This window comes from Protobothrops mucrosquamatus, unplaced genomic scaffold, assembly GCF_001527695.2.
Source record: "Protobothrops mucrosquamatus isolate PMUCROS unplaced genomic scaffold, P.Mucros_1.0 scaffold470, whole genome shotgun sequence".
Classification (NCBI taxonomy): domain Eukaryota; kingdom Metazoa; phylum Chordata; class Lepidosauria; order Squamata; family Viperidae; genus Protobothrops; species Protobothrops mucrosquamatus.
In genome coordinates this window covers 451,388-474,787 of record NW_015386791.1, presented here as the reverse complement: position 1 = coordinate 474,787, position 23,400 = coordinate 451,388, and the positions used below count along the sequence as shown (strand labels likewise).

Below are 23,400 nucleotides of genomic sequence, written 5' to 3'. Positions count from 1 at the left end.
TCATAACAACCCCAAGATGAGTTGGACTGAGAGAGAATGGCTTAAGGTCACATAGCTGGCTTTCATGCCTAAGGTGAGACTAGACTCACAAGTCCTGTTTCTAGCCTGGTGCCTTAACCACTAAACTGGCTGTACAGCTAGTCCTTGATTTATAACAGTTCATTTAGTGCTCTTCGAAATTATAACAGCTTTTAAAAAAGTGACATATGACCATTTTTCACACTTACGACCATTGCAGCATCCCCATGGTCATGTGATCAAAATTCAGATGCTTGGCAACTGGTTGTTATGAGGGCTGTTCTGGGGTCATGTGATCACCTTTTGTAACCTTCTGACAAAGTCAACGGGGAAATCAGATTTACTTAACAACCGTGTTACTAATTTAACAATTGCAGTGATTCACCTAACAACTGTGGCAAGATAGGTCATAAAATGGGGCAAAATTCACTTAACAAATATCTTTGTTAAATATCAGCAACAGAAATTTTGGGCTCAAGTTTGGTTATAAGTTGAGGCCTACCTATACTGGAAGTTTGTACTCGCAAAGCTTACTGAGTTCATGCTGCATTTATTTAACAGTGGTTTCTGAATAAACCCAATGCTAGATTTTGTTGCTGTAATCTTGTAATAAAAATAGTACTAGTATTTATGATTTTGGTTTCATGGTCTGGAGTACCTCAAAAGGTTGGCAACAATCTTGTGAAACTGAAAACTTTTCTTATGCCCTGCCTTTACTTTCCGGAGAACTAGGGAGGGTCCCTTCTGAGAGCTTTCTCCATTCCAATCCCTCGTTTGCACTCAGATTTTTCAAATCAGATTGTTGTGTAGATTGCAATTCTTCTTCCTGTCCCTCAGTTATTTTCACAGCCCATTATGCCTAGAAACACAATTATTTCCCAATATATTTGTAATTTGCTCAGTTAGTTTTTTCATTATATCCATGTGGTGGGTTTTGTTTTGGATAGATTCAATAAATGAGGTAAATTAAACTACTCCCTCATAGTAATTCCATGGCAAATCTGTTCAAGCAATATGGATGTTTTTCCAGCCCAACTACAACAGTGGACCAGTGTTTACTAAATCACATCACGCCTAGACATATTTAGGCTTCGCTTAAGACAGGGGTGTCAAACTGCCGGCCCATGGGCCAGATGTGTCACGAGGAAACCGCGCCCATCCCATTGCCGGCAATGGGGAAAAAGTTCCAATACATCATGCGACGTTATGTGACGTTGCAAGTTTGACATGTCTGGCTTAAGATACTCCAGCATTTCAATATTCAAAAACTTTCCTCTTCATCACCTTTGACCATACTGATCTTACCAGCAGAACCAACATCTCCACATTTTGCCTCACCTTCTTAAATGAGAATGAGGCATAAAAGAAACAGATATTTTTGAGAAGATGGCACCCTTTCAAACCACCCATTCAACACAGAGATTGAACAGGAGAGCCTTGCAAGCTAGACTAATGTTTCCACCCATTAGTATCTTATTCAGAGGAGCGCATTTTCAACTAGGTTGAAACCACAACTTTCAAAACTTCTACCAGTGTGTCTAAAATCTGACTTAGAATGAAAGAACACAAGGAAAAAAGAATGCATCAGAAAGAACGATGAAAGAAAATAAATCACAGAAGTATCCAAATGGGTTCACTTTTATTTGAGGATAAAAATTAAGGCTGACAGTACTTTTTATCATTTACAGTTTTTTTTAACTGAGAGTTTTAGGAATAATTCCCTATACAATTGTCTTTGAAAACAGTTGACATGTCTTACTGAAGACCAGAGGGCAAACAAATCTAGCAAGGGTATCTGCATTCATAAGCTACAGGTTATACATTCCCTCCTGGACCACAACAAGCCTGTTTTATGCAGCTGGTTTTGATTACAGGAATCAATACTATGAAATACATTCAAGAATTGGAAGCCTGTCCATTTAAGTGTACTCCACATTCCATCGCCCGCATAAACTGAATCCCAGTATGGGTTTAAGAGAAAGAAATCCTTTTCTGTATTATACTAGTCATACACAAAGAGTCCCTTATCTGATGTCTTCATTTAAACAATTTACCTATGCCCTTTATATGTGTTTTTTTTTGTCTCTAGTATAATATTTCTTTTAAAGGTTTCCAAACTCCATTTTATTCATATATCCAACTTAAAAACAAGTACATTATCTTAAGAAAACGAAACTTAATAAATTTACTAATCTAAAACCCATAGAACTTGACAATATGTGCATATCTATAGTAAATGAATATGAAAACAATAACATTTTAACTCCAACTGCAAACTTCATTATTTAAGTTAAAACTCTGACTCTTCTGACTGTAACTAAGCTTCTTTTTCCCAGGCTATACCTTAATTATGGTAAGTCTGAATTTTAAGCTAGCTTAAAACATTGATAACAGCCAAAATTTTGCTGTCCAAGCCCCAAATATAAAGACACATGAATAGAACTGGAAACATCCCTTGAACTTGAATGACTAGGAAGCATTCCCTCAATCATTTCTGAATTTCCATTCCCCACCCAAGATAGGGAATGAAGTTGTTACTACTCAAAACTTGCTATAGATATAACATTTACTCAGAACTTTTCCTAAAGAATAATTTGGATACAGATCGTGGATTGTAGGTAGATTGGACATCATAAACACTACTCCTACCCTTTGTACTGTCACTGCAAGATCTCCTTGAGAACACTGAAGAAATTGCAAATAATTATGTGGCACAGCAAACTAGGTGGTAGAGCAAGAGAAGCCTGCAATTTATCCAGGTCCTCTAATCCAATGGAATAAATCAATAGTGTGTGGCCAGCATCATTCTTTCAATATTAGTTTCTTTTGCATTGTTTTAGGCAAAATCTCAAAGTTTGCATTAATTTGCAATGCACTGGGAAGTATCCAGAATGAGTCACAAAAGCTATGGCACGTGTAGAAGAGTCAACTCATAGTAACTTGGTATTTCCTCCATTCTAGTTTCACAAACAAAATACTAAGAAACAGATTTATTTTGATTCAGGTTCAATACACTGGATGTAAAGAATAACTATATTCACGTTTTTTGACTTAGTTGTAACCTATTCATCAAATGGTGTTAATAGAACCACTCATTCATTCTCAAGTTTACCAAGATGATTTTAAATATGAATCAAATAGAAATCAAGCTAATATTTAAACACAGCTTGGTAAAAGTTTTTGAAATGCAGCATTTCCTTGCTTTTATGAGAAAGTCTCACATAAACAGAAAGCCAAAAGATTTGACTAAAATAAAAGTGTAAAAGGAAAATAAGTGTATATAACCCAGCAATTTTGATGGCTGCTGTGGTAATTGTCGCTGTGTTTTTTCCCCAAGCGGTGAGTTTTAAACTTTTATAGATCATTCATGTTTGTTTCTCTTGTAGCTGAGTAAATGTATATTAAATATAGATAGTAACTACATAATGTGGGAAGACATATGATTTAACATCCTTTAAAAGCTATTTGTTTTGAAAATATTAAAAAGTGGGGAATGGGGGTGGTGGGATGGGGTAGAATATAGTTCTTATTTGGATATATTTCTTGAATACATCAACACTTATTGCCATGAGCTTAAAATGCCAAATGATATGGAACAGGTACTACAATATACAGAAAATAAATATACAATAATCTACAATTCAACAATACTCACTACTCCATTTGGCAAAATATTTATTTATAATAAATCTGTTTCAAAAGCAGTTGGTCACTTTTTTCATTTTACATTATTAATAGCTCTAACAATGGGGTCGGTGAATGTAAATAAATCGTCTCTTTTTACACAGTATACAAAAAAAAAAGAGACATTGAAATGACATTTAACAGTAAATACACAAAAAACAGGAAGAGGCTGTAAGACAAAAAAGGCAAAGCAATATGATTTTGTTTGCACGTAGGCAATGCTGCCCTAAATTATTTACCCGTACAAGTCCTCAGCCCCATTTAGCTGACTTCCCCCACCCTCATCAGCACTCTTAATTTGCAGATTATGTTCCAGGAGAGAAAACAGTAATCACATAAGATGTAGCAGCCGCTCCAGTCACTCTTTTCACAGTACTGCATGTCAACACTGGGAATGGTTTCTGATATAATTTAAAACTGCATACAGTACTTTCAAAGGGGAGGAAAGTAATTACTCCCATTCAGTCGTTCCTGGGGGTTTCGAAGTCAAGTCATACATCACCCGGGAGATGCCAGGAATCTTCTTAATCTCTGTCACCATCTTCAACACAACCTATGTTTAAACAGCCAGCAAGAAAGAGACATCAAAGGACATAAATGACAGTGTCCCCAGTTGGAAGAAGGGACATGAGAAAGAAGAGGGAGACAAAATAGGATGGCAGATTAGTATGAAATCAATTAATTCAAATGTTCTGCCTCATCTTCCAGAACAGAATGGAAGGAGCCAAAATGTCCAAGTGTTTCCTTTTTTAATGTATTAATCTGCAAAAAGGCAAATGGCTTGCAGAGGAAAAACAGACATCTAACTTCGGTCTTACCTTCCTGTGAGATTTGTGTTTCATTCTTTGCTAATGCAAGCTATTCATTTCTCCACATTCTAAGCTCCAATTATAAGATTATAACTCCCTTTGTTTTATAGCCCAAACATATAGGTGGATTTGTGGATTTGTGTGTGTGTGTGTGTGTGTGTGGCTTTAACGGCTTTGAAAATGGCACACAGAATTATCATTAAGCCCTAATGTAAAGAACTGCTGCCACAGACCACACACCTCTGTATAACTTTCAGCAACTGCTACATGCTATTTATTCCTAGCAACAACTGATCTTGGCTGATTGTGAAAAAAATGATAAACAGGGTCAGACTTCATTAGTATCTTCAATGAAGACCATCATAATGCAATGAAATATCATTTCAATACTGTTGCTAAGAAAATTGTGTATACTTGTTCACTTAATCAACAGGAGTTGACCTTGACTCAAAGAAATCTTAACCCTTTAAATTAATTGTAGCTTCATGTTTGCTACTGCAAACAATCATCTTTGATGGAGTTAGGCACAGATAAAGGTTAGTAACAATAAATATAGTAAGATATTTTTCTTCAATATGATGTCCTCTCTCTCCCATCCATCCATCCACATAGGTTTTATTCTACTGCAACTGAAACATTTGTAACATTTATTTCAATCCCAGATTCAAGCCTATATATGGTTCTGAGATGACACTGATCATGCTCTTGGATGGCCCCTGTGAGAAACAAGATGGGGAGAATGCATCCATTCTTGCTCGTTTTGACTTCTCAGCGGTCTTCAATGCCACTGATCATGATATCCTTCTGGGCTGGCTTCAGGGGTTAGGGATAGGTAGCACAGTGTTGTGCCGGTTTTCTACCTTCTTCCAGGGTCAGTTCCAGTTGATATAGATAGGTAGGGAGAGATCCAACCCACCATCCCTACTTTGTGAGGTGTTGCAGAGTTCAGACCTCTCTCCTCTCTTATTTAACATCTACATGAGGCTGTTGGGTAAGGTGAGTTTGGGTGAGATATCATCAATATTATGATGATACCCAGCTTTCCATCTCCATTCCGGGCTGCCTGAGTTATGTCACGGATGTGCCTGGAAGCTATATGGGCCAGGATGGAGTGCAATGGGCTTTGGCTCAACCTAAGGAAGACTAAGTGGCTTTGAGTATTTGGGCTTTCTGGTACTAAGGGTTTTTCCACCTCTGGCCCTGAAAGGGATGGGATGGAACTGTCTCAGACAGATCTAGTGTGCAATCTGAGGTTCTCTTGTATTTGTGGCTCCTACTGGAACATCAGATGGTAGCTGTGGCTAAAAGAGCCCTTGCGCACCTTCGAGTTTGTACATCAATTGCACCCATTCCAAGACTAGGACGCTTTGTTGACTGTAATTCATGCTCTCATAACCTTCCATGAGGCTGCCTTTGAAGAGCATTTGGAAGTTTCAGCTGGTATAGAATGCTAGTTGCATAGGTTGTAAAAGGTGTCGGCTACTTAGCACAGGTAACAACACTGCTTCAGGGCTGCACTGGTTACCAATGTTTTTCCAGCAGCAATTCAAGGTGCTGGTTGACACCTTTAAAGCCCTTCATGGCGTGGGACCAGGCTACCTGAGGGACAGTCTTCTATCACTTGTTTCTACCCATCCAATTTGGTCCAGCAGGATGGGCATGCTCTGGGTCCCATCAACCAAGGAATGTCAGCTAGAGAAGAATAGGAGACATGCCTTGCCGTACAGAACTGACCTCTGGAACATTCACTCTCCAGAGATTAGGATGGCCCAGATCCTGATGGTCTTTTGGAAGGCCTTGAAGACCTGGCTGTGTTTCCAGGCGTGGGGTCCCTAATATGTGAAGGGTTCCATTTTCTGGTTACGTTGATACTGATAGATTATAATAAATCTTGGCTGCTATTTGTATTTAATTTCTTTTTGTATTGTGTTTTCATTTATTTGTTTTATGATTGTTCGTCGCCCAGAGCCAATAATTTGAAATATATGTCGAAATAAATTGAATAAATAAGTAAATAAGCATTGGTATATGTTTAAAACAAAACAAAAATAAGATACTTTCTATTCTAACAGAGAAATCAAAGGCAAGTTTAATTTTCTAAATGCCATTTACCTCTTCTGGTATCTCATTGCCAGGAGTAGCTGCAATGCCAGTCATGAAATCACTTGTAATGAAAGTTCGAATAACCACGGATCTTTGACAGGATGGTTGTTTCTGCAGGGGATCTCGGTCAAAATGTAATGGTGTTAAGATGATTGGCATCTGGCTGATTTTTCCAGAATAACCTTGAATAAAGGAACAAAAATCAAAAAAGTATGTACTGGCTAGAAGGCAGCATTTAGCCGATTTGGCCTGTTCTGGAATTAATTGATATTTGGACATGAATCCACCAGAAAATCCCAGCTTTGTAGGCTAGAATTGGGAAATGATATGAAATGAAATGCCTAGAACAGTGTTTCTCAACCTCGGCAACTTTTAAGACGTGTGGACTTCAACTCCCAGAATTCCCCAGCCAGCTATGCTGGCTGGGGAATTCTGGGAATTGAAGTCCACACGTCTTAAAGTTGCCGAGGTTGAGAAACACTGGCCTAGAAGATAATGGCAAAAACTCTTGCTGAGAACACTACATTGCTCTGTCGCCAAGAGTTGGGTTTGATTCAACAGGCATTTTATTTATACTGGCTTATAGAAAAAACACATACTATTAGGTGGAGATAATGGGGTCAACATGGAAAGCAAACTTAAGGGAGGACTAATGGAATACTTTTTTTTTTTTTTTGCACAGAGATCCTGCAAAACAAATACCAACTTCTTTATTATCATCTGCTTCAATACTTACGGCACTTTACAACAATAAAGGAGGAGTTAGACTCTTCATTCCACTAAAGCTTTCGTAAAATATTTGCTGGGACAGATGTTGCAAATGCAAAGCACCACACAAAAGAAAGCTATCACACTCACCGGATTCCCTGAGAATATTATGAGCCTCGAAATCAGCCTGCCGCAAGGTGCTGAGAACTCCCGTCGTCAAGAAAGTGGGAGTAACATCGGTGGGAGATTCTTTGACGGGTGGCCCAAACACATAGACAACCCTAAGAGGAGGGAGGGGAAAATCTATGAGACGAAGTGCTCTCTGAGTTTCGTTGGAAGTAGGCGGCCTTTTGGGGTGGGAGGTACACCTTTGGATTTTCCTCAGTACGTGTAGGATATAATCTCAAAATGCTCTGGAAAATCTGCCTGTTGACAGATTTGTGAATCTTTGTGTGCCAAAGTCATTTTTGAAAAAGACAAAAGGTTTCCGGCTCTAGGGGACGGTGCTCATCTTCATTTCCTAGCCAAGGGAGCCAGTGATGTCTGAAGATGCTTCTGTGGTCATGTGGCCAGTATGACTATACGCCAAGGCACACAGAATGCTCTTACCTTCCCACCAAAATGGTACCTATTTATCTACTTGCATTTGTATGCTTTGGAACTGCTAGGTGGGAAGGAGCTGGGGCAAAAACAGGAGTTCACCTGTTTGGGTGGTGCTTGGGTCTCAAACTGCCCACCTTCCGGTCAGTAAGCCTAGCTTCTTAACTGCTAGGCCATCGTGCCTTCTGGGCCAAAGACACCTGCAAATAAATCTGATGGCCAGAAGTTGGTGATTTTCTTTAAAGCATTGATAGACAGATAGACAGCCTGTGGGCGCTTGAACACATTTTAAATTAAAATACTTTTTAAAAGTCACAGGGAACAGGAAATCTGCTGAGCATAACATGCTAAATGAAGTTTCTAGGGAAATGGTGATACCTGATGACATTATGTTGCCTATCCCTGTATTAATCAGTAATGCACAGAATTGGCTAAATATATCTTTGTTCAAAAAATCCATCTAAAAGTTACAGTATCTTTAAGATTACATGTAGTTCCAAACCTTTAATCATGCAAAGCTTGTCTGCAGCTCCAGTAAATCAAAGAGACATATTTTCAATAAAAGCCCATGTATTTTTGTATCTCATTCTGAAAATACAACTTGCTTTCAGAAAGCAAGTAATTCATGCTTCCTGTTTCACTTTAAAGCTTCTGCTAAAAAAACAGTCATGCCTCCAATTCACAGGAGTAGTGTTTCTTAACTTTTTGCATACCAGAAATGATGCATTTATATTGTAAAATATAAAAATAACATCCCTCCACCACTAACAATTACATGACCAATACATATAAAACATAAAATTACAATAATGCAATAAAGTATCAACAAGACTGGATCGTTCCCTTGTCAAATTAGCAAAAAAAATATAAAAATAAAACAGTATGTGGATTGAGTCATAGAATTCTGTTATAAATCAGGAGCTAGGGTTTCGACTCTTCTTGTTATCAATATTTTAAAAGGCATATAGGGAAAGTAAAGTATTTTTATCTGCTTCTTACACATAAATGTTCCCCCAGTGACCCACAATGAATCCTAGATAACAAAGTATTAAGGATCTATGTAATGATGGACATATTACCGATTTATGTTGTGACACATTCGTGGTATAAGTCTGGCTAGGAACATAAGGGACTCCCAAGGCGGAGCACCTTTACTGGAGATTCCACATACATAGCTATAAGAACGACCATCACCCTATGAAATAGCAACACAAGAACACAATGTTTAAACATTTAAAACAATATGTACTGGAATCAATAACTCAAGCCAAAGAAGTGCTTGGACAATGCTGTAGATACTCTCACATAAGCCTATCCCCAGATAAGCTGACTCTTGAATTTTTAACCAAAGTACCATGAAAAATGCACCACCATCAAGTCAGCCCTTAAAATCTTCACATTTTTTTTAATGTTCACAATTAACTTATCCATGGGTTGTGCGCATTTCTTATAGTAGTTTGATTAAAACTTCAAGAGTCGGCTTATCTGGAGATGGGTCTATACATGACTATATATAGGATACACAGGTCCTTTAAATAAATATTACCTTATATACTCGTGGATAAGCCCATCCCCAGATAAGCCCTATTTTGGGGGAGTATTTTGGTACTTAAAATCTCAGCTTATCTGCGAGTAGATATGGTAGTTACCTGTTGGATATGCAGCTCAGCCACTTTTTACAGCCAAGTTCATACTCTTGAAATGTGAAGGCAAACACTTGAACAATGGTACATCTTTTCTTGATTTTCAGTAGAAAATTATTTAATTGATTTCAAGTGTGAAGCCTCTAACAGAATTAATGCACCTACAAAACACATTTTAAAAGCCCTCAAACCTGGAAAAAAGAGGAAAAAGCAGGTCAAAAATTCTAATTACACCTTCTTAGGCAACATCTTAGTGCCACAGCCCTATTGGGCGTGGTTCTTGACAATTAAAGTAATAACTGTAAGATGTTGTCCTAAGCTGCAAAAATATTCCTTGCTTGCAGAGACAGAGGCATTACTTTCAGCTGCAGTAAGAAAAGCAATGTATTACAGATGGGAGAATTTCTGCAATTCAGTCATGTTGGCTAGAAAGTCTGAAATTAGAAATTCTCACACGTATGGAAGGCAGTAGGCTGGAAAGGTTTGGGCTCCTCAAGTCTTAATGGAGGACAATTCTTAAGAAGGTCTGTGTATTGGACAATGGGCACTGATAGAATGGAAAGCTAGAATTTTCTATTATTCTGTCCCAGAAGCCCTCCCTGACATCAAATTGAAACATTCAGTACTGAAGGATATAACTTACAGAGATGCCCAGATCATAATCCACATCTTACAAAGAAAAAGAAAATTCAAAATAAAATATAATGCTCTAAATAGATCATAAGATTACAGTGGTGATCATTCTCTTCCATAATCTCAAGGAAGATAAATGATATATTTCAAAATTAATATTATAAATGACAAGATTCTACAAAAATGTAACTTCATGAACATAACCTGGAGGATTGATGAAAGTTAAAGTTTAAAAGAATGTTTTAACTTAAAAAAATAAGACTTTAGCACAACATAGAAATAAAAAAATAAAAAAAGGCTAAATGTTTAATTTATGTCTACAGAGCAAATTATGAAGCAGAAGTTCCTCTTTATACATTTAATTTTTCGCCGAGCCCTGAAGGCCCATCTATTCCGTGCGGCCGGCCTGGCGTAGTTTGATTATGTTTCAGTGGGGGGTTTTTGTATGGGTGTGTTTTTAGAACAGGCATATTATTTAATTCGATTTTAAAACAGAAACTATTTATTTATTATTGTGGTTTTTAGTATCGCCTGTTCACCGCCCTGAGTCCCGCAAGGGAGATAGGGTGGTATATAAATTTAATAAATAAATAAATAAATAAATAAATGAAATGAATGGTGCTTATCTCAGAAAAGTGACTCTGAAAAATTAAACAAAAATCACCATGGGAAACCCATGATGCCCAAGGTTAAAATAGTAAGCCCCAATCACCACACACACACACACACACACACACACAAGACATATCAACAAGAGCAGACCTCACCTAACCTCCTGATCTGAACTTCTGGAGAAAGAGCCAGTTGTTCAGAACCTTGCAAAAGACCAATAGGATTGAAGCTATCCAGATTTTCAGGAAGGGGAGTTTCATAGGGTTGCAATTATTTCATCTTTCCTTTCAATCAAAGGCTATGGAGATCAATGGTATTCCCATGCCTTTTCCAGCCTTGGTCACAGATACAGGACTTGGAGGAGTTCTGCCAAGTTCTGTATCTCAGTCTCAAAACAGAAAATGTTTCTATCTGCAGCAGAGAAGTACTGATCTATGTGACTGTGCACATGACTCAGGACAGCTATCTCTTCTACCAATGCCTGGTATGAGTGGCTGGCTGGCAAATAACAGCTTGATAATCCTACTGTATGTCCTATATCTACCATTCCCAGACTTTGCAAAGTAACCTTTTAAATATTTTGTACTCTTTTTTTCTTGACTATGCTTAATGGCTTCTCTTTCATTTTATGGTTACTCTTCAACTTTTGTCTCCTTCCTAAGGAGATTTGATTTAGAATTCAGTTCAAAAAAAAACCCTTTGCAACATCTATTGTTTTCCCTATTTTTATATATTTTTGTCACAGACCCAGCTTCACCAACCTGGACTCCCACTGTTTTGATTGGCAGCAAAAAGGCATTTAATGAATGCAGACTTGTGATCTCCATCAATTTCTCCTGGTCTTCTTCAGGTGTACATGCTTTAACCCTCTGTAGCAGAGTGTGAGGCTAGACAAAAAAAGCAATTAATTCTAATTATTATAAAAGGTTAGTTGGCTATGCATCCCTAGCAAACACAGTAGTTGAACTTAAAAGTTACAAAGGATTGTAATATAAAGGAAGATGAAGGGATGGATTTCAATATTCTTTAATAAATCATCACTCTGGGAGCTACTTTGGAAATAGGAATAAAGGTTAACAGCACAGGTAAAACCTGCTTCGGACCTTTGATGTGCATACAAATAGCTATGGTTTAATTTAAAACAATTAGATATAGTTACCATGAGTTCCTATATATATATTTGTCAAGTAATTGATTTCTAATTGGTTCTCTGGACCCTGGTACATGAAATTCTTAAAACCTTTTAAAATTCTACCAAAATCCTTCAAAGGATTAATGTATTGTATACATGTATTGTAAGTCACCCAGAGTCATTTCATTACAAAATGGGCAGCAAATAAATTTGATAAATATATAATTATAGCAGTATGCCTTTCTGCCAATTGGGGAAAGTTGAAATTCAGATTGCCAAGCTAGTTTAGCATATCATTTATATAGACACATTAAAAATGTAGTTCAACATCAACATTTAGAAAAATGTGACAGTATATTTATGGATTCTAGGAATCGTATGCAGATGGGTCTTCTTTTTGTGTATTTTTTCACTCAAGTAGTAATGACTAAATAGAGAAAGTGATAGCCAATATAACACAACTGCATCAAAAACTATAAGAAAAGAAAAAAGAAAAACATGGGGCAAAAAGTGAGGAAATATCAGACGGGATATAAGAAAGTGGTCTGAAAATATTTCAATCAGGCCTTAAATTATTTCAAATGTTGCTTCTAAGATTTAATCAAATTCTAGCATAAACATAAGCAAAATGAAAAAAATAAAGAGAAAGAAAAGAATTTATATCTAGTGCTATTTTGTATTAGTATTACCTTTTTAACACTTGCAGAAAAGTCTGCTATGATTTTCAAAATGTTATTAGTTTCAGGGAAGTCTTTGCAAACATATGGTTCTTCAGCACAGATTACTCTAATGGCAAGGCCAGGACCTAAAAGGCAAAAATGGCATACTCTTAACATCATCTGTACCAATGTGAAGATGTTTCAGAAATATAATATGACAGCAACTAAGTGTATGGTAACCATCGTTCTCAGAAAGCAATTCAGCAAAGGGTTTGCAAATATATAAACATTCTGAAATGCATCAGAAATACTAAGAACGTCCACTAAAATGAGACAGGAGGCGGGCTGCGTACCCAGCTTTCTTTCCTATTTCAAATACTACTTCTCCCTTACCCTCCTATCTAACTGTATTCTGACCCTGTTGATCTATTCCCCCCCCTTTTCCTCCATGTAATTCTGCTTATCCTCTTTCTACACTTATAAGTTAAACTCTAGAATTAGGGGAGGGAAAGAGAAATGGATACCTATAAAAACTAAATAAATTGTAAAATGTGGCTTTTTCAGTAGGTGCTTGGGGAAAAATAGATTTTTTTTATAGATGGGTTTCAATTCCCACTTTACCTGACATGGCCCTTTGGAACTTCTTAGAATCAGAGGTTCTATTATTCTTCTAAGTGTTTATAAATTTAATTAATTTTAAACCTGGGAATGGATGTCTTGAAACTAGTTCTTCAGGCAAACCAAGCTCTCTCCCAAGCACTCTTACTTCATCCTTATGGAAATCTTTCAGTGGTTCTATTACTTTTCCCTATAAAGAAAAACAGTATGATTTACATTAGGGAACCCATTTTTAAATAGCATGTACTTAATAACAAAATTCTAATGTATTACTGCTATTAAGACTATTATTTCAATCTTGCATTTACAATCCCAATAAAATATCATCAAAAGCAAAAATAATAGGGAAGTGATTCAAAGAGCTCTATTTGTAACACCAATATACATATACCTATATGCATTTAATATATTTACAGTCACACTCCATAGAATTAGCACAATCTATTTATTTTAATCTCTTGTTGTTAAGCAGAAAATAAATGTTGATCTATTTGTAAGATTGAATCTAAAATTGCTTGTGTGTTTAGGAGAACAGGAGGTCGTTTCATTTTCTGCAGGGTATATAGTATACAAACATTTTGAACTGCAGTTTAGTTCTTATGTGAAAGTACTATTAAATGTCAAAAATAATTATTTAACTAGCAAAACGTTATACTGCTAGATGAGCAATTAGAAAAAAAAATTGGCCAGAGTTTACCAGTGCTAAATTATTTCTCCAAAAAAGTGAAACGTCAGATGTGGTGTTCTATTTACCTCTTCCCGTAACTTTCTGATGAGTTCTGTGTCATTGTGGTGGGTCTTAATGACTTCTGCTTTGCCACTAGCAATAACTGAAGCACTTTCAATTAGATCAGGCCTCAATGTTCCTTGGGCGAGGAAGACTTCTTCTGGTTTCAGATTCAGTTCTCCAATAACTTCATTAGCAATCTACACATGGGGTTGAGACAGAGAAAGACTTTAGATGATATTCTACAAGTAAGTTATAAACTGCAAGGTCTCAAGAATGGCAACTATGCCGATGGATAGTCTTCTCTTATTGAAGGTAATTGAGATCAGGAGTTCCACTGCTAAGCAACGCAGTCATAAGGTATGACATCACATGACCACACTAACTTAGAACAGTCCTGTCCCAACTGCTATCATTAAGCAAATCCCACGTGATCACAATGTCCAGAATCACATGATTGCAACCTTCTGCCAGCTTCCCCATTGACTTTGCCTGCTGGGAGCCTGTTGTGAAGGTTACAAATGATGATCATTTGACCGCAGGATGCTGCAACATTGTGACTGCAAGCTGGTATTATAATCATAATCATGGGGCTGTAGGGATGCTACAACGGCCACAATTATGAGGACCCATCATAAATACTCCTTGTTCAGCAGTGTTGTAAATTTAAGCAGTTGCTGAACAAGTGGACGTTAAGGGAAGACTACCTGTATAGTAAGTGATAATTATATTATTAGGTAGTGTTTTGGATACATAGGCAAAAAATGGTGTTGGAAATCTTGAGGGTACACATATAGTACCTGTCAGCAACATGAAATATGCCTTTTCCAGCCTAGTAAGTTGATGCCTGGAGCTATGTGAACAATTCACATAATCTGAAGTCTAAAGCACTGCATAGTTTAATTCACATAGTATCAGTCCTTTGTGGTGAGCAAGATCAGGAAACAGGAGCCAATAGGGATTTGGAAAAGTTCTTTAACACAGTTAATGTAATGCAAAAGAATCTTTAAAGTTTCACAAAGCCCCTTTCTACTTAAATTTATATCTAACACAATCAAGGTGGAGTTTTTTTGAGTTTCTTTCCCACATTTTCCACTTTCCTAGGACTCAAAAGCTTTTTCTATCTAGTGGTGTGGCATTTCCCATTCCCTTCTCTGCTCAAACTGACATTCAGTCACACTTAGCAGGAAACCAAATTACAACATTTTGCTCTTTTATAGTCTATGGTCTGCATAAGAAATTTTTACCAAAGTTAGAAACTCCACAGCATTGGGAGAAAACAATCCAACTCACTGGGAATATAGTTATGTTCATTTTATTTATTCATAATGTTTTATTACATCATTTCTTTGTGAATACTCTTTTGTATACATGCGTATAATAGGCTTTTGCTTAGTACTTTGTTCATTATGCTCCTATTACACTTTTATCACATTTTTATTATAGAAAACTGTTTAATATTTTAAGCTGGGCTGGAAATAGCTGCATCATAACAATTTGTTCTGGCTGCAAGAGAAACCTTAATACTTTCACAGCAAGTTATGAAACACGAGTTGTAGACAATTTCAAAGAAGCCCAAAGCAAAAATTATTAGCGTGGCACAACTGAATTGTAATATGATTATTTTCAGTGTACATGAAATAAAATGAATGATAGGTGACCCCTACTGGACAAAACTATAGGTTTCCTTAAAAGACAGTTTTGTTTCGCTATTATTAAAAGCTTATGGCTAAAAGAGTGCACAAGCCTGCAGGGAAAAAAGGGATTTGGATTATCTGAATATGCCTGAATTATGGCAGGATAAGTCCTACTACTGTTAGGATAGACAATAATCACTAAAATAGTGGGAAAGGCCAGATAAACTATAGCATGGTTTTTACCATGTTATCTGTGGGTATTTGCTTTACCGTATGATTTATGATGTATAAACAACATAGGGAATGTAACTGAGATATTATGAATTAGTAATTTGATCTTTTCAAGTATTCCATCACAGCAGGGATATTTAGTCAGTTTGGGTCAGTTTTCAAAAATATTTGTGAAGAAATATGCTAGCTGATACAAGTACTCTATACATTCCTAAGAGCAAATTTGTATAAACCATTACACAGTTGCCATAAAAAAATGAAGAAATGATTTGCCTGAGATTTCTGAAAACCAGAGACAGACAATACCAATAGGAATATACACTAAGTACCTTCACAAAAGTGTCACCGATAATCTTGCGTTTTTCCTCAGGACTTGTAGTCATATTCAGTGTTTTACTGATCCTTTTTCGAGGAGTTCTGTCTTCTTCAGAGATGGGTAAAGTTGTTGTACCATTGTAGAACCAATGAGCTGCGTTTACCACTATATAACATACAGGATGTTGTTGTTAGTAACATTGCTAAAATATTTTGAAAACGAATATTCTAACATTTTTCCCATTTCAAGGATTCAGCGCTGGAAAATTAATTCAAGGTCTCTCTCTCTCTCTCCCCCCCCCTCTCTCTCTCTCTCACACACACACACACACAAATAACAAGCTGTATTAAATTACAACTTTGTTGCCAGGATAAAGCCTTTTTTATTTACCCAGCCAGATATTTCACCTAATGTGACAGAAAACTAACGAAACCCTTTCTTCCACTGCAATGTAATAAATCACCTAATTTCCTTAGACAGCACCAATAGATTTCAATTTCCTAATGCATAACATGGGAACATAAGCAGTAGCCTTCTTGTTTGGATCTGTGGCCCATCTACACCAGCGTCTGTTCTCACAGTGGCCAACCAATTGCACAAGGGAGCCTATTAGCCTCCCAAGAAAAAGCCTTCAAAGGAAGTCTCTCTGCTAATAGGCACTTATCCCCATGAGCTCCATGAATTAGCCCAATCCTTTTTTGAACCCAGCCAAGCTTGCACCACATCTTATGGTAGTGAATGCCAAAGTTTCATTATGTGTTGTGCAAAAGAACAAAGGCAACAGCAGATTTTTACTAAATTAAGTAGTCATCGAGTAGTCATTGTAGGCAGAGAGACAAGCAAGGAAATCAAGAGTTGGCAGCTGAGAGGTTCTCCCTACTCAGCTGGTACAATTTTTGCTGGAGGCCTTTCCCTGTCACTCAAGAGATCCTACTCTGAAACCACTGAAGAAAGTATTAAATCATGACTCCATGGAAAAGTCTGGCAGATGAGTGATGAGAACAGGGAGAGATTAAAAAATTGGTGCTATCGAAGTTTTGGAGTATTCAAAAAGTGTCGTAGAAAGGAAAAATAAGCTATAGAATGTAGTTTCTCCATATAGTTTCCAAGGTATAACGTAAGTTCCCTCAACCAGGTAGGCACAATGTTTTCTGCTTTTAGAAAAGCAGTCAAGATCTTCCTCTTTAGCCAGGTGTTTTTAACCTTCAATTATTGGGTGAGATTTTAACCACTGAAATTTAATAAAGTTTGTGTTTTATTCTTTACTAGCTGTACCCGGTCACGTGTTGCTGTAGCTGTCTGGTTAAGTGGAAAAGAAAGAAAAGAGAAAGTGCACGTTTGTGTCACAGGTGTGACATCTATATAATAGTAGGTATATAAAAACACGCGCGTATTCGAATGCAACGTTGTGTCAAAATTTCAAAGCAATCGGTGAAGAACTTTCGGAGATTTAAGATTTTGAACAAACAAACATTTACATTTTTATTTATATAGAAGATTACTGGCTGCCTTGAATGCTGACTGGATAGAAGGCAACATTCTTATGAATATACTGTAATAAAGACAATAAAAAATTGCTGAGATATCTACCAAAAGATCCCATGATAACTTGCATGATGATGATATTATCTACCCAATATATAAAATATTTGCAAATATATTTTCCAAGAAAAGTCTTAAATTCTGAAGAATTCCTATTTTTCTAAACCAAAAAATAAAATGTGGTAATCTATCCATCACTTAAATTTTTAAAAGGCAGAAGCTAAATACTCTAAAACTCAACAGAGATAATGGAAAGATTTTTTAAAAAAAACTTAGTACAAGAGGAATACCTTTGACTTGAATTCCCAATTTTTTTAGTGCCTCCTCCACTGATTGACTTTCTCTCTTGCGCATGAATCCATTATCTATGTGCACTGCTATCACCTGGTCTTGATTTAAAGCACGGTTCAGTAAAGCTGTGCACACTGTAGAATCTACGCCTCCACTGAGTAAAACCTGAATGGGTTCAATGGAAACCAAAATAATTAAATCCGCTTTCCCATTTAGTAACTTTTAGAAGCATTAAAGTACAGGTCCCAGAATTCCCAACCAGTCTATGCAAGCTGTAGTCTAACATGTATACTGTAAGGAAACACAAAGTGAAAAGGCTGCAATAAATACATTTAATGGACAGAACAGTATGATCAAGAACAGCATTCTATTTTCTTTTTTAGTTTTCACTGTTTCTATTACAGGATTGGACATTTGTAGCATCTAGCTTCATTTCTGTAATTTAGCCCTGGGTTGTGGCTGAAAAAAATGCTCTTTCCCATTTCATTCCATACAATGAAGTCATTATTCAACAAACAAAAAAGCCTTTAAAAAAATACAAAAATATGAAAACTGAAACTAATGAAACAAATCATAATCAGATACTATCCATTACAGGAATGACTATGGATTAAATTTCAAACCTTACCAGAACTTTTGATGATCCTACTTTCTCCTTAATTTCTCGAATGCATTCCATTTCTCTGTTCTGAACTGTGAAGGTACCACTGCATCCAGCAATGTCAAAAAGGAAGTTTTTCAGCATCAGTTTTCCATTCACTGTAAGACTAACTTCAGGATGGAACTGCGCTCCATACAGTTTTTTTGATTCATTTGCTATAGCTTGGGTGTTATTAAAAACAAAAAATGTAACAGTTTTAGCTCTAAGAAAGCATATATATATTTTAAAAACTTAGTAAGATAAAAACAGGTCTTACATGAGAAAGATGTCAAATATTATTAAAGTAAGAATCTACTATATCTCCTTTTCCCAACCAGATACCCTCCTGACATAGTGAGACTTCAATTTCCAGAATTCCCAGCTGATTTCTCAGTTTTAGGAAAACTGTACCATGGTTTTAAATAATAGAGACACAGTTTATAAGGCGACAAATAAGTCAAATAAAACAGTCTGATCAATTATTTTCTATAAAAATGACCCACACATATTAAGTTTATTTCCTGAATATCTTAAGACTTCTCAGGTCACAAGCCACTACTTGTACATTTTAGGTTTAGTGGTACAATACAAGGAACTTTGCTGAAGTTGGCTTGAATTTATTTCAGCTGAGATGATGAATAAGCAAAAGTCATCACTTAGCAACTTAAACATGCTAAATAATATTATTCACACTAAGAAAATATCTGAGAATAAAAGATTGTTACCATATGTAAAGTAAAATTTTTGGATGTAGTTCATTTTCTTAAAATATCTACATAGATGCTCCCTATATTGATGATTCTGGCTAGCCCATATATGTGTGTTTCCCATGACTGCCATATGCTAGAGGATATGGTTTAAAACTTTTTAATTAGGAGCAAACTATGGTTTATTAATATACTTAGCAGATAGGTTATTCAGATTTAAATAGGCCACCATTTACATAGTTCAAAACTGTTACTAAAAAATCTCTTCCAGCTGGTGTTGGAGCACAGAAATCCAGTCTGCAGCACATAATTTGTGAGGTGCTAGAGGTATTAGTCCTTTCTCTCCTCCTGTTTTACATTTACAGGAGGCCACAGCATGAGGTCACCCAATGGTTCAGGTAAGGTATCACCCTGATTGATGCCATGGATTTTCTATCCCAGTGTCTGAAGGCTGTGGAGGCCAGGATGGGGCACAACAGCCTTTGGCTTAACCCAAACATGATTGTGTGGCTTTGGGTATTTGGACCTTCTATTGCTGGGAATCTTCTCTGATGGAATTGGATTGGATGTGTAACCTGGGAGTCCTCCTGGATTCACAGTTCCTAATTAAAGGGCAGGTGGCAGCTATGGCTAGGAGGGTCTTTGCTCACCTTTGGATTGTGCACCAGCTGTGCCATTCCAGAACTGGGAGGCCCTGCTTATTGTCACTTGTGCCCTCATGATTACTAGATTACTGCAACATGCTCTATATGGAACTGCCTATGAATAACATTCAAAAGCTTCACCTGTGCAGAATGAGGCAGCTTGAGTAGTAAATGGCACTGTTTACTCGGCACATGTAATACCACTGCTCCATGAGCTGTGTTGGTTACCAGTGCAATTCAAGGTGCTGGTTGTCACCGTTAAAAGTTCTTATCTTAGGACTGGGTTACTTGAGTGACCATCTTTCTCCAGTTGTTTATAGCTTTGTCTGATCCAGTCAGGCAGGATGGGCTTTGGGTCTCATCAGCCGAGGATTGCCAGTTGACAATGCCTAGAAAGATGTGCCTTTTCTACTGTAATGCTTACCTTACAGAATATCCTTTCTCTGGAGATTAGGATGGCCCCAACCCTGATGGCCTTTGGTAAGCCCTGAAGATTTGGATCCGTGCCTGTGGTCGCAAGTATGTGCAGGGACCCATTCCATGGTTATGTTAGTACCTGGGTTGTTTCTCTTCTGCTTGTGTTCCAATTTTTATAATGTTTGTTGCTGTTTGTATTCTATTTTAATTCTTTCACTACCCAGAGTCACTCATTGAGATAGCAACTATATAAATTGGATAAATAAATCTTTTGGCTTTTGCCATGTTTATTCAAGTAATAGGATATCCCACATACATATACATTTTTGTGAAAAATGTTAATACTTTATCTGCCAAGACTTGGAACCATTTTCTTGGAAATGAACTACAAATTACATCTATATACACTACAAATTAAAGTTATACCTTTAGGATTTTTTAAGTTTTAAAATCACATTTTCTTGCACTAGATGCAAATCACTGAAAATATGTTTTATAAACCAAAATCCTATTCATGCCAGCACTGAAATATAACCAAAATCTACTGAAAATTGATAATGTGGAAAATATGATACCTGCTACAACATTTCCAGATTGAGCAACAACTTTGAATCCATCTGCTACTTTATCTACGCTGTCTCCATGGGTAAGGAGCACAACTTCTTCTTTCTGAAGTCCCCTAAAGTGAAAAAGGATCACAAAACAAAGTCTAATGTCTTTAAAAGACATCAACTTAAAATAATCAGGAGGAAACATTAAACATCAACAAATTTTCCACAGCATTAATGAATATTTTCCAGGTTTGAAACTGATCATTAAACACAACTGTGTAATTTATAAGATATCCAATTTAATTTCATAATTCATTACCAAAGGTTTTTCATACCTGAATAATGAACAAGTGTTATCTAACGTAATGCTGAAGACACCATCTTCTCTGACATCTTTTTTGTGTACTGTACCACCAAATACCTTATTCATCATCTGTCAAAAACAGAAAAGTAAGTTACCAGTCTGGTAATAAGTTACAACATTTCAGCTACTGTTGGCTACCCTTTCCCTTTGCTTAGCTTTTTTTTTTTAAACCAAGAATCAGACAACTTGTTCAGGATATCAGAACTGCTTATTGCTTATCAGTGCAAGTAATGTATATATTTATAACTGTAATAATTATGACTTTAGTAATTCCACTAGTTCTCAACAGACCACGGACTGGAACTGGTGCGCAGACCGGGGGTTGGGGACCCCTGCTTTACAGCAATAGAGAAGCTACTTGATCTTCTTCTAAGCTTAAATATTCCTAATTCTTTAAATACTGCAGAACACAAAAGGTATAAGAAAACCCAACTCAGGCATCATCTACCATTGTTATGCTCTGCTGTCACCTTCCTACAGACATATAACTTGCAAGTAAATTCTAAACAGTACAAGAGTTATTTAAATAATAAATATTTACTCCCACTTCTTACAGAATTTACTTCATAAATCATCTTGATGTTATCTTTAGTCATTCCCAAGATATCTGAAAACATCAGAGTTTATCTAATTCTGTAAGAACCAGGAATATATCCAGTCATTTTTCAGCTTATAACCTTAAGCACTATAGTACATCTCACTCAGTTCAGATTGCAGGTAGAAATTCACAATTATTCATCTTCAGTAAGAATATTTGCCTATAGAAAACATAGTTGTTACAGTAGATATTTAGTTCCTACATAAAGCATATGTTTTCTGTGTGAAATAGCAATCATGTAATTCATCTGAGGTTTACTATTTCCTCATTTCTTTGTGAGACTTTAACAATGCTTATGAATCTATATAACTAAAAATGGGTTTCAAACCCATAATAAAATGATGTCTGCACTGGGCTCATTGAATTGTGATGCCATATTTCAAGAGCCAATATTTTTAGTAATGTCTATTATAAAGCTACAGCAATATAAGATATTACCGTTGCGTTTTTTTATTACAGTGTTCAAAGATATGTAAAAAAAACTCTATTATTATTCTGTCCATAGTCAAAGATTATCTGTTCTACTTGGGCTACCTATAGGCTGGTGTTTTTATCTTGGCTTGTAGACTCCACAAACAGATTTCTTTTTGCGCACCTCGATATGACAATGGCAGTCAGCAATTTAAAAGCTTGCTTTATTATTATTATTTCGCACTACACTGTGTTTGATCTTGCATGAAACCTTGCTATTTGAGGGAGTTCTATTTTGACATGGCATTTATTACGCTTGACTGTTTCTGTATTGTTACAATACATTTTAAGCAGTGGTATTTCATTTTGCTGAGATGAATAGAATCAGCAGGCAGCCTACCAGAAGCTTGCTCAGATTCAGTTCTGGGGTTGGTAGGATTTGGGGGAGTTTTGCATCACTGCAGAATACTTTTCATTTCCCAGAACAAACCTGCTTAGGTATTTATGAAAACCACCTTCTGGTTTCCTCAAATCTATCAAGATTGTTCAGGGCTAATAACGCAAAAAATAATGTTTTTATGTCAGGTTCTCTTGGCCTCTCTTTTTGGTCTCACTGAAACAAGATTTTTTTTCTCACTTGACTTGTTTTCACTCTGGCTACTCTGCAGATCAGAATATTTACTTTCACATGTTCGTTATTTCTTTTTAGTTTATATTTATTGAGAATTTTACATAAAGTAAAAGTCAAATCAAAAGAAAAAAGGTGTGGGAAAAGAAAAGCTAACGTTATGAAAAATGACTTCTAACCTTTTAACAGATATTGACAAACAAATCATCTCCCATCCCTCTTATCTTTTCCAGAAACCCCTTCAACCCCATATTAAATTCTCAACTTTTTCAATCATTAAATCCACAATATCATTCATTTTATTTATTTTTCTTCTTTAAGCAAAAAGTCCATAAAAAGTTTTTAGTTTTTAAAAAAGCACGTTGTTTTCTTTCTAACCAAATAGGTCAGTGTTAACATTTCCATTAAATCTGACAGTTTTACAATCCATTCCTCCATTGTGAGAATTTCAATACTCTTGCATTCTGTTCCATTCAT

At 36.3% G+C, this 23,400-nt stretch overlaps 1 protein-coding gene across 1 annotated transcript in view; it reads right to left on the bottom strand.

The window, feature by feature from the left end:
- Positions 1-1,640: 1,640 nt before the first annotated feature.
- The window catches only part of GMPS (guanine monophosphate synthase), a 41,950-nt gene continuing 20,190 nt past the window's right edge, over positions 1,641-23,400 (bottom strand). Inside the window, exons 4-16 of the mRNA XM_015816620.1 lie at positions 21,258-21,355; positions 20,947-21,050; positions 18,592-18,785; positions 17,963-18,128; positions 16,144-16,295; positions 13,973-14,146; positions 13,304-13,409; positions 12,632-12,747; positions 11,572-11,697; positions 9,002-9,117; positions 7,473-7,603; positions 6,624-6,796; positions 1,641-4,255 (exon numbers count right to left, since the gene is read on the bottom strand). Of these exons, the coding sequence (XP_015672106.1) occupies positions 4,154-4,255; positions 6,624-6,796; positions 7,473-7,603; positions 9,002-9,117; positions 11,572-11,697; positions 12,632-12,747; positions 13,304-13,409; positions 13,973-14,146; positions 16,144-16,295; positions 17,963-18,128; positions 18,592-18,785; positions 20,947-21,050; positions 21,258-21,355 (1,758 nt within the window). The 3' untranslated portion in view covers positions 1,641-4,153. The remainder of the gene's footprint in view (positions 4,256-6,623; positions 6,797-7,472; positions 7,604-9,001; positions 9,118-11,571; positions 11,698-12,631; positions 12,748-13,303; positions 13,410-13,972; positions 14,147-16,143; positions 16,296-17,962; positions 18,129-18,591; positions 18,786-20,946; positions 21,051-21,257; positions 21,356-23,400) is intronic.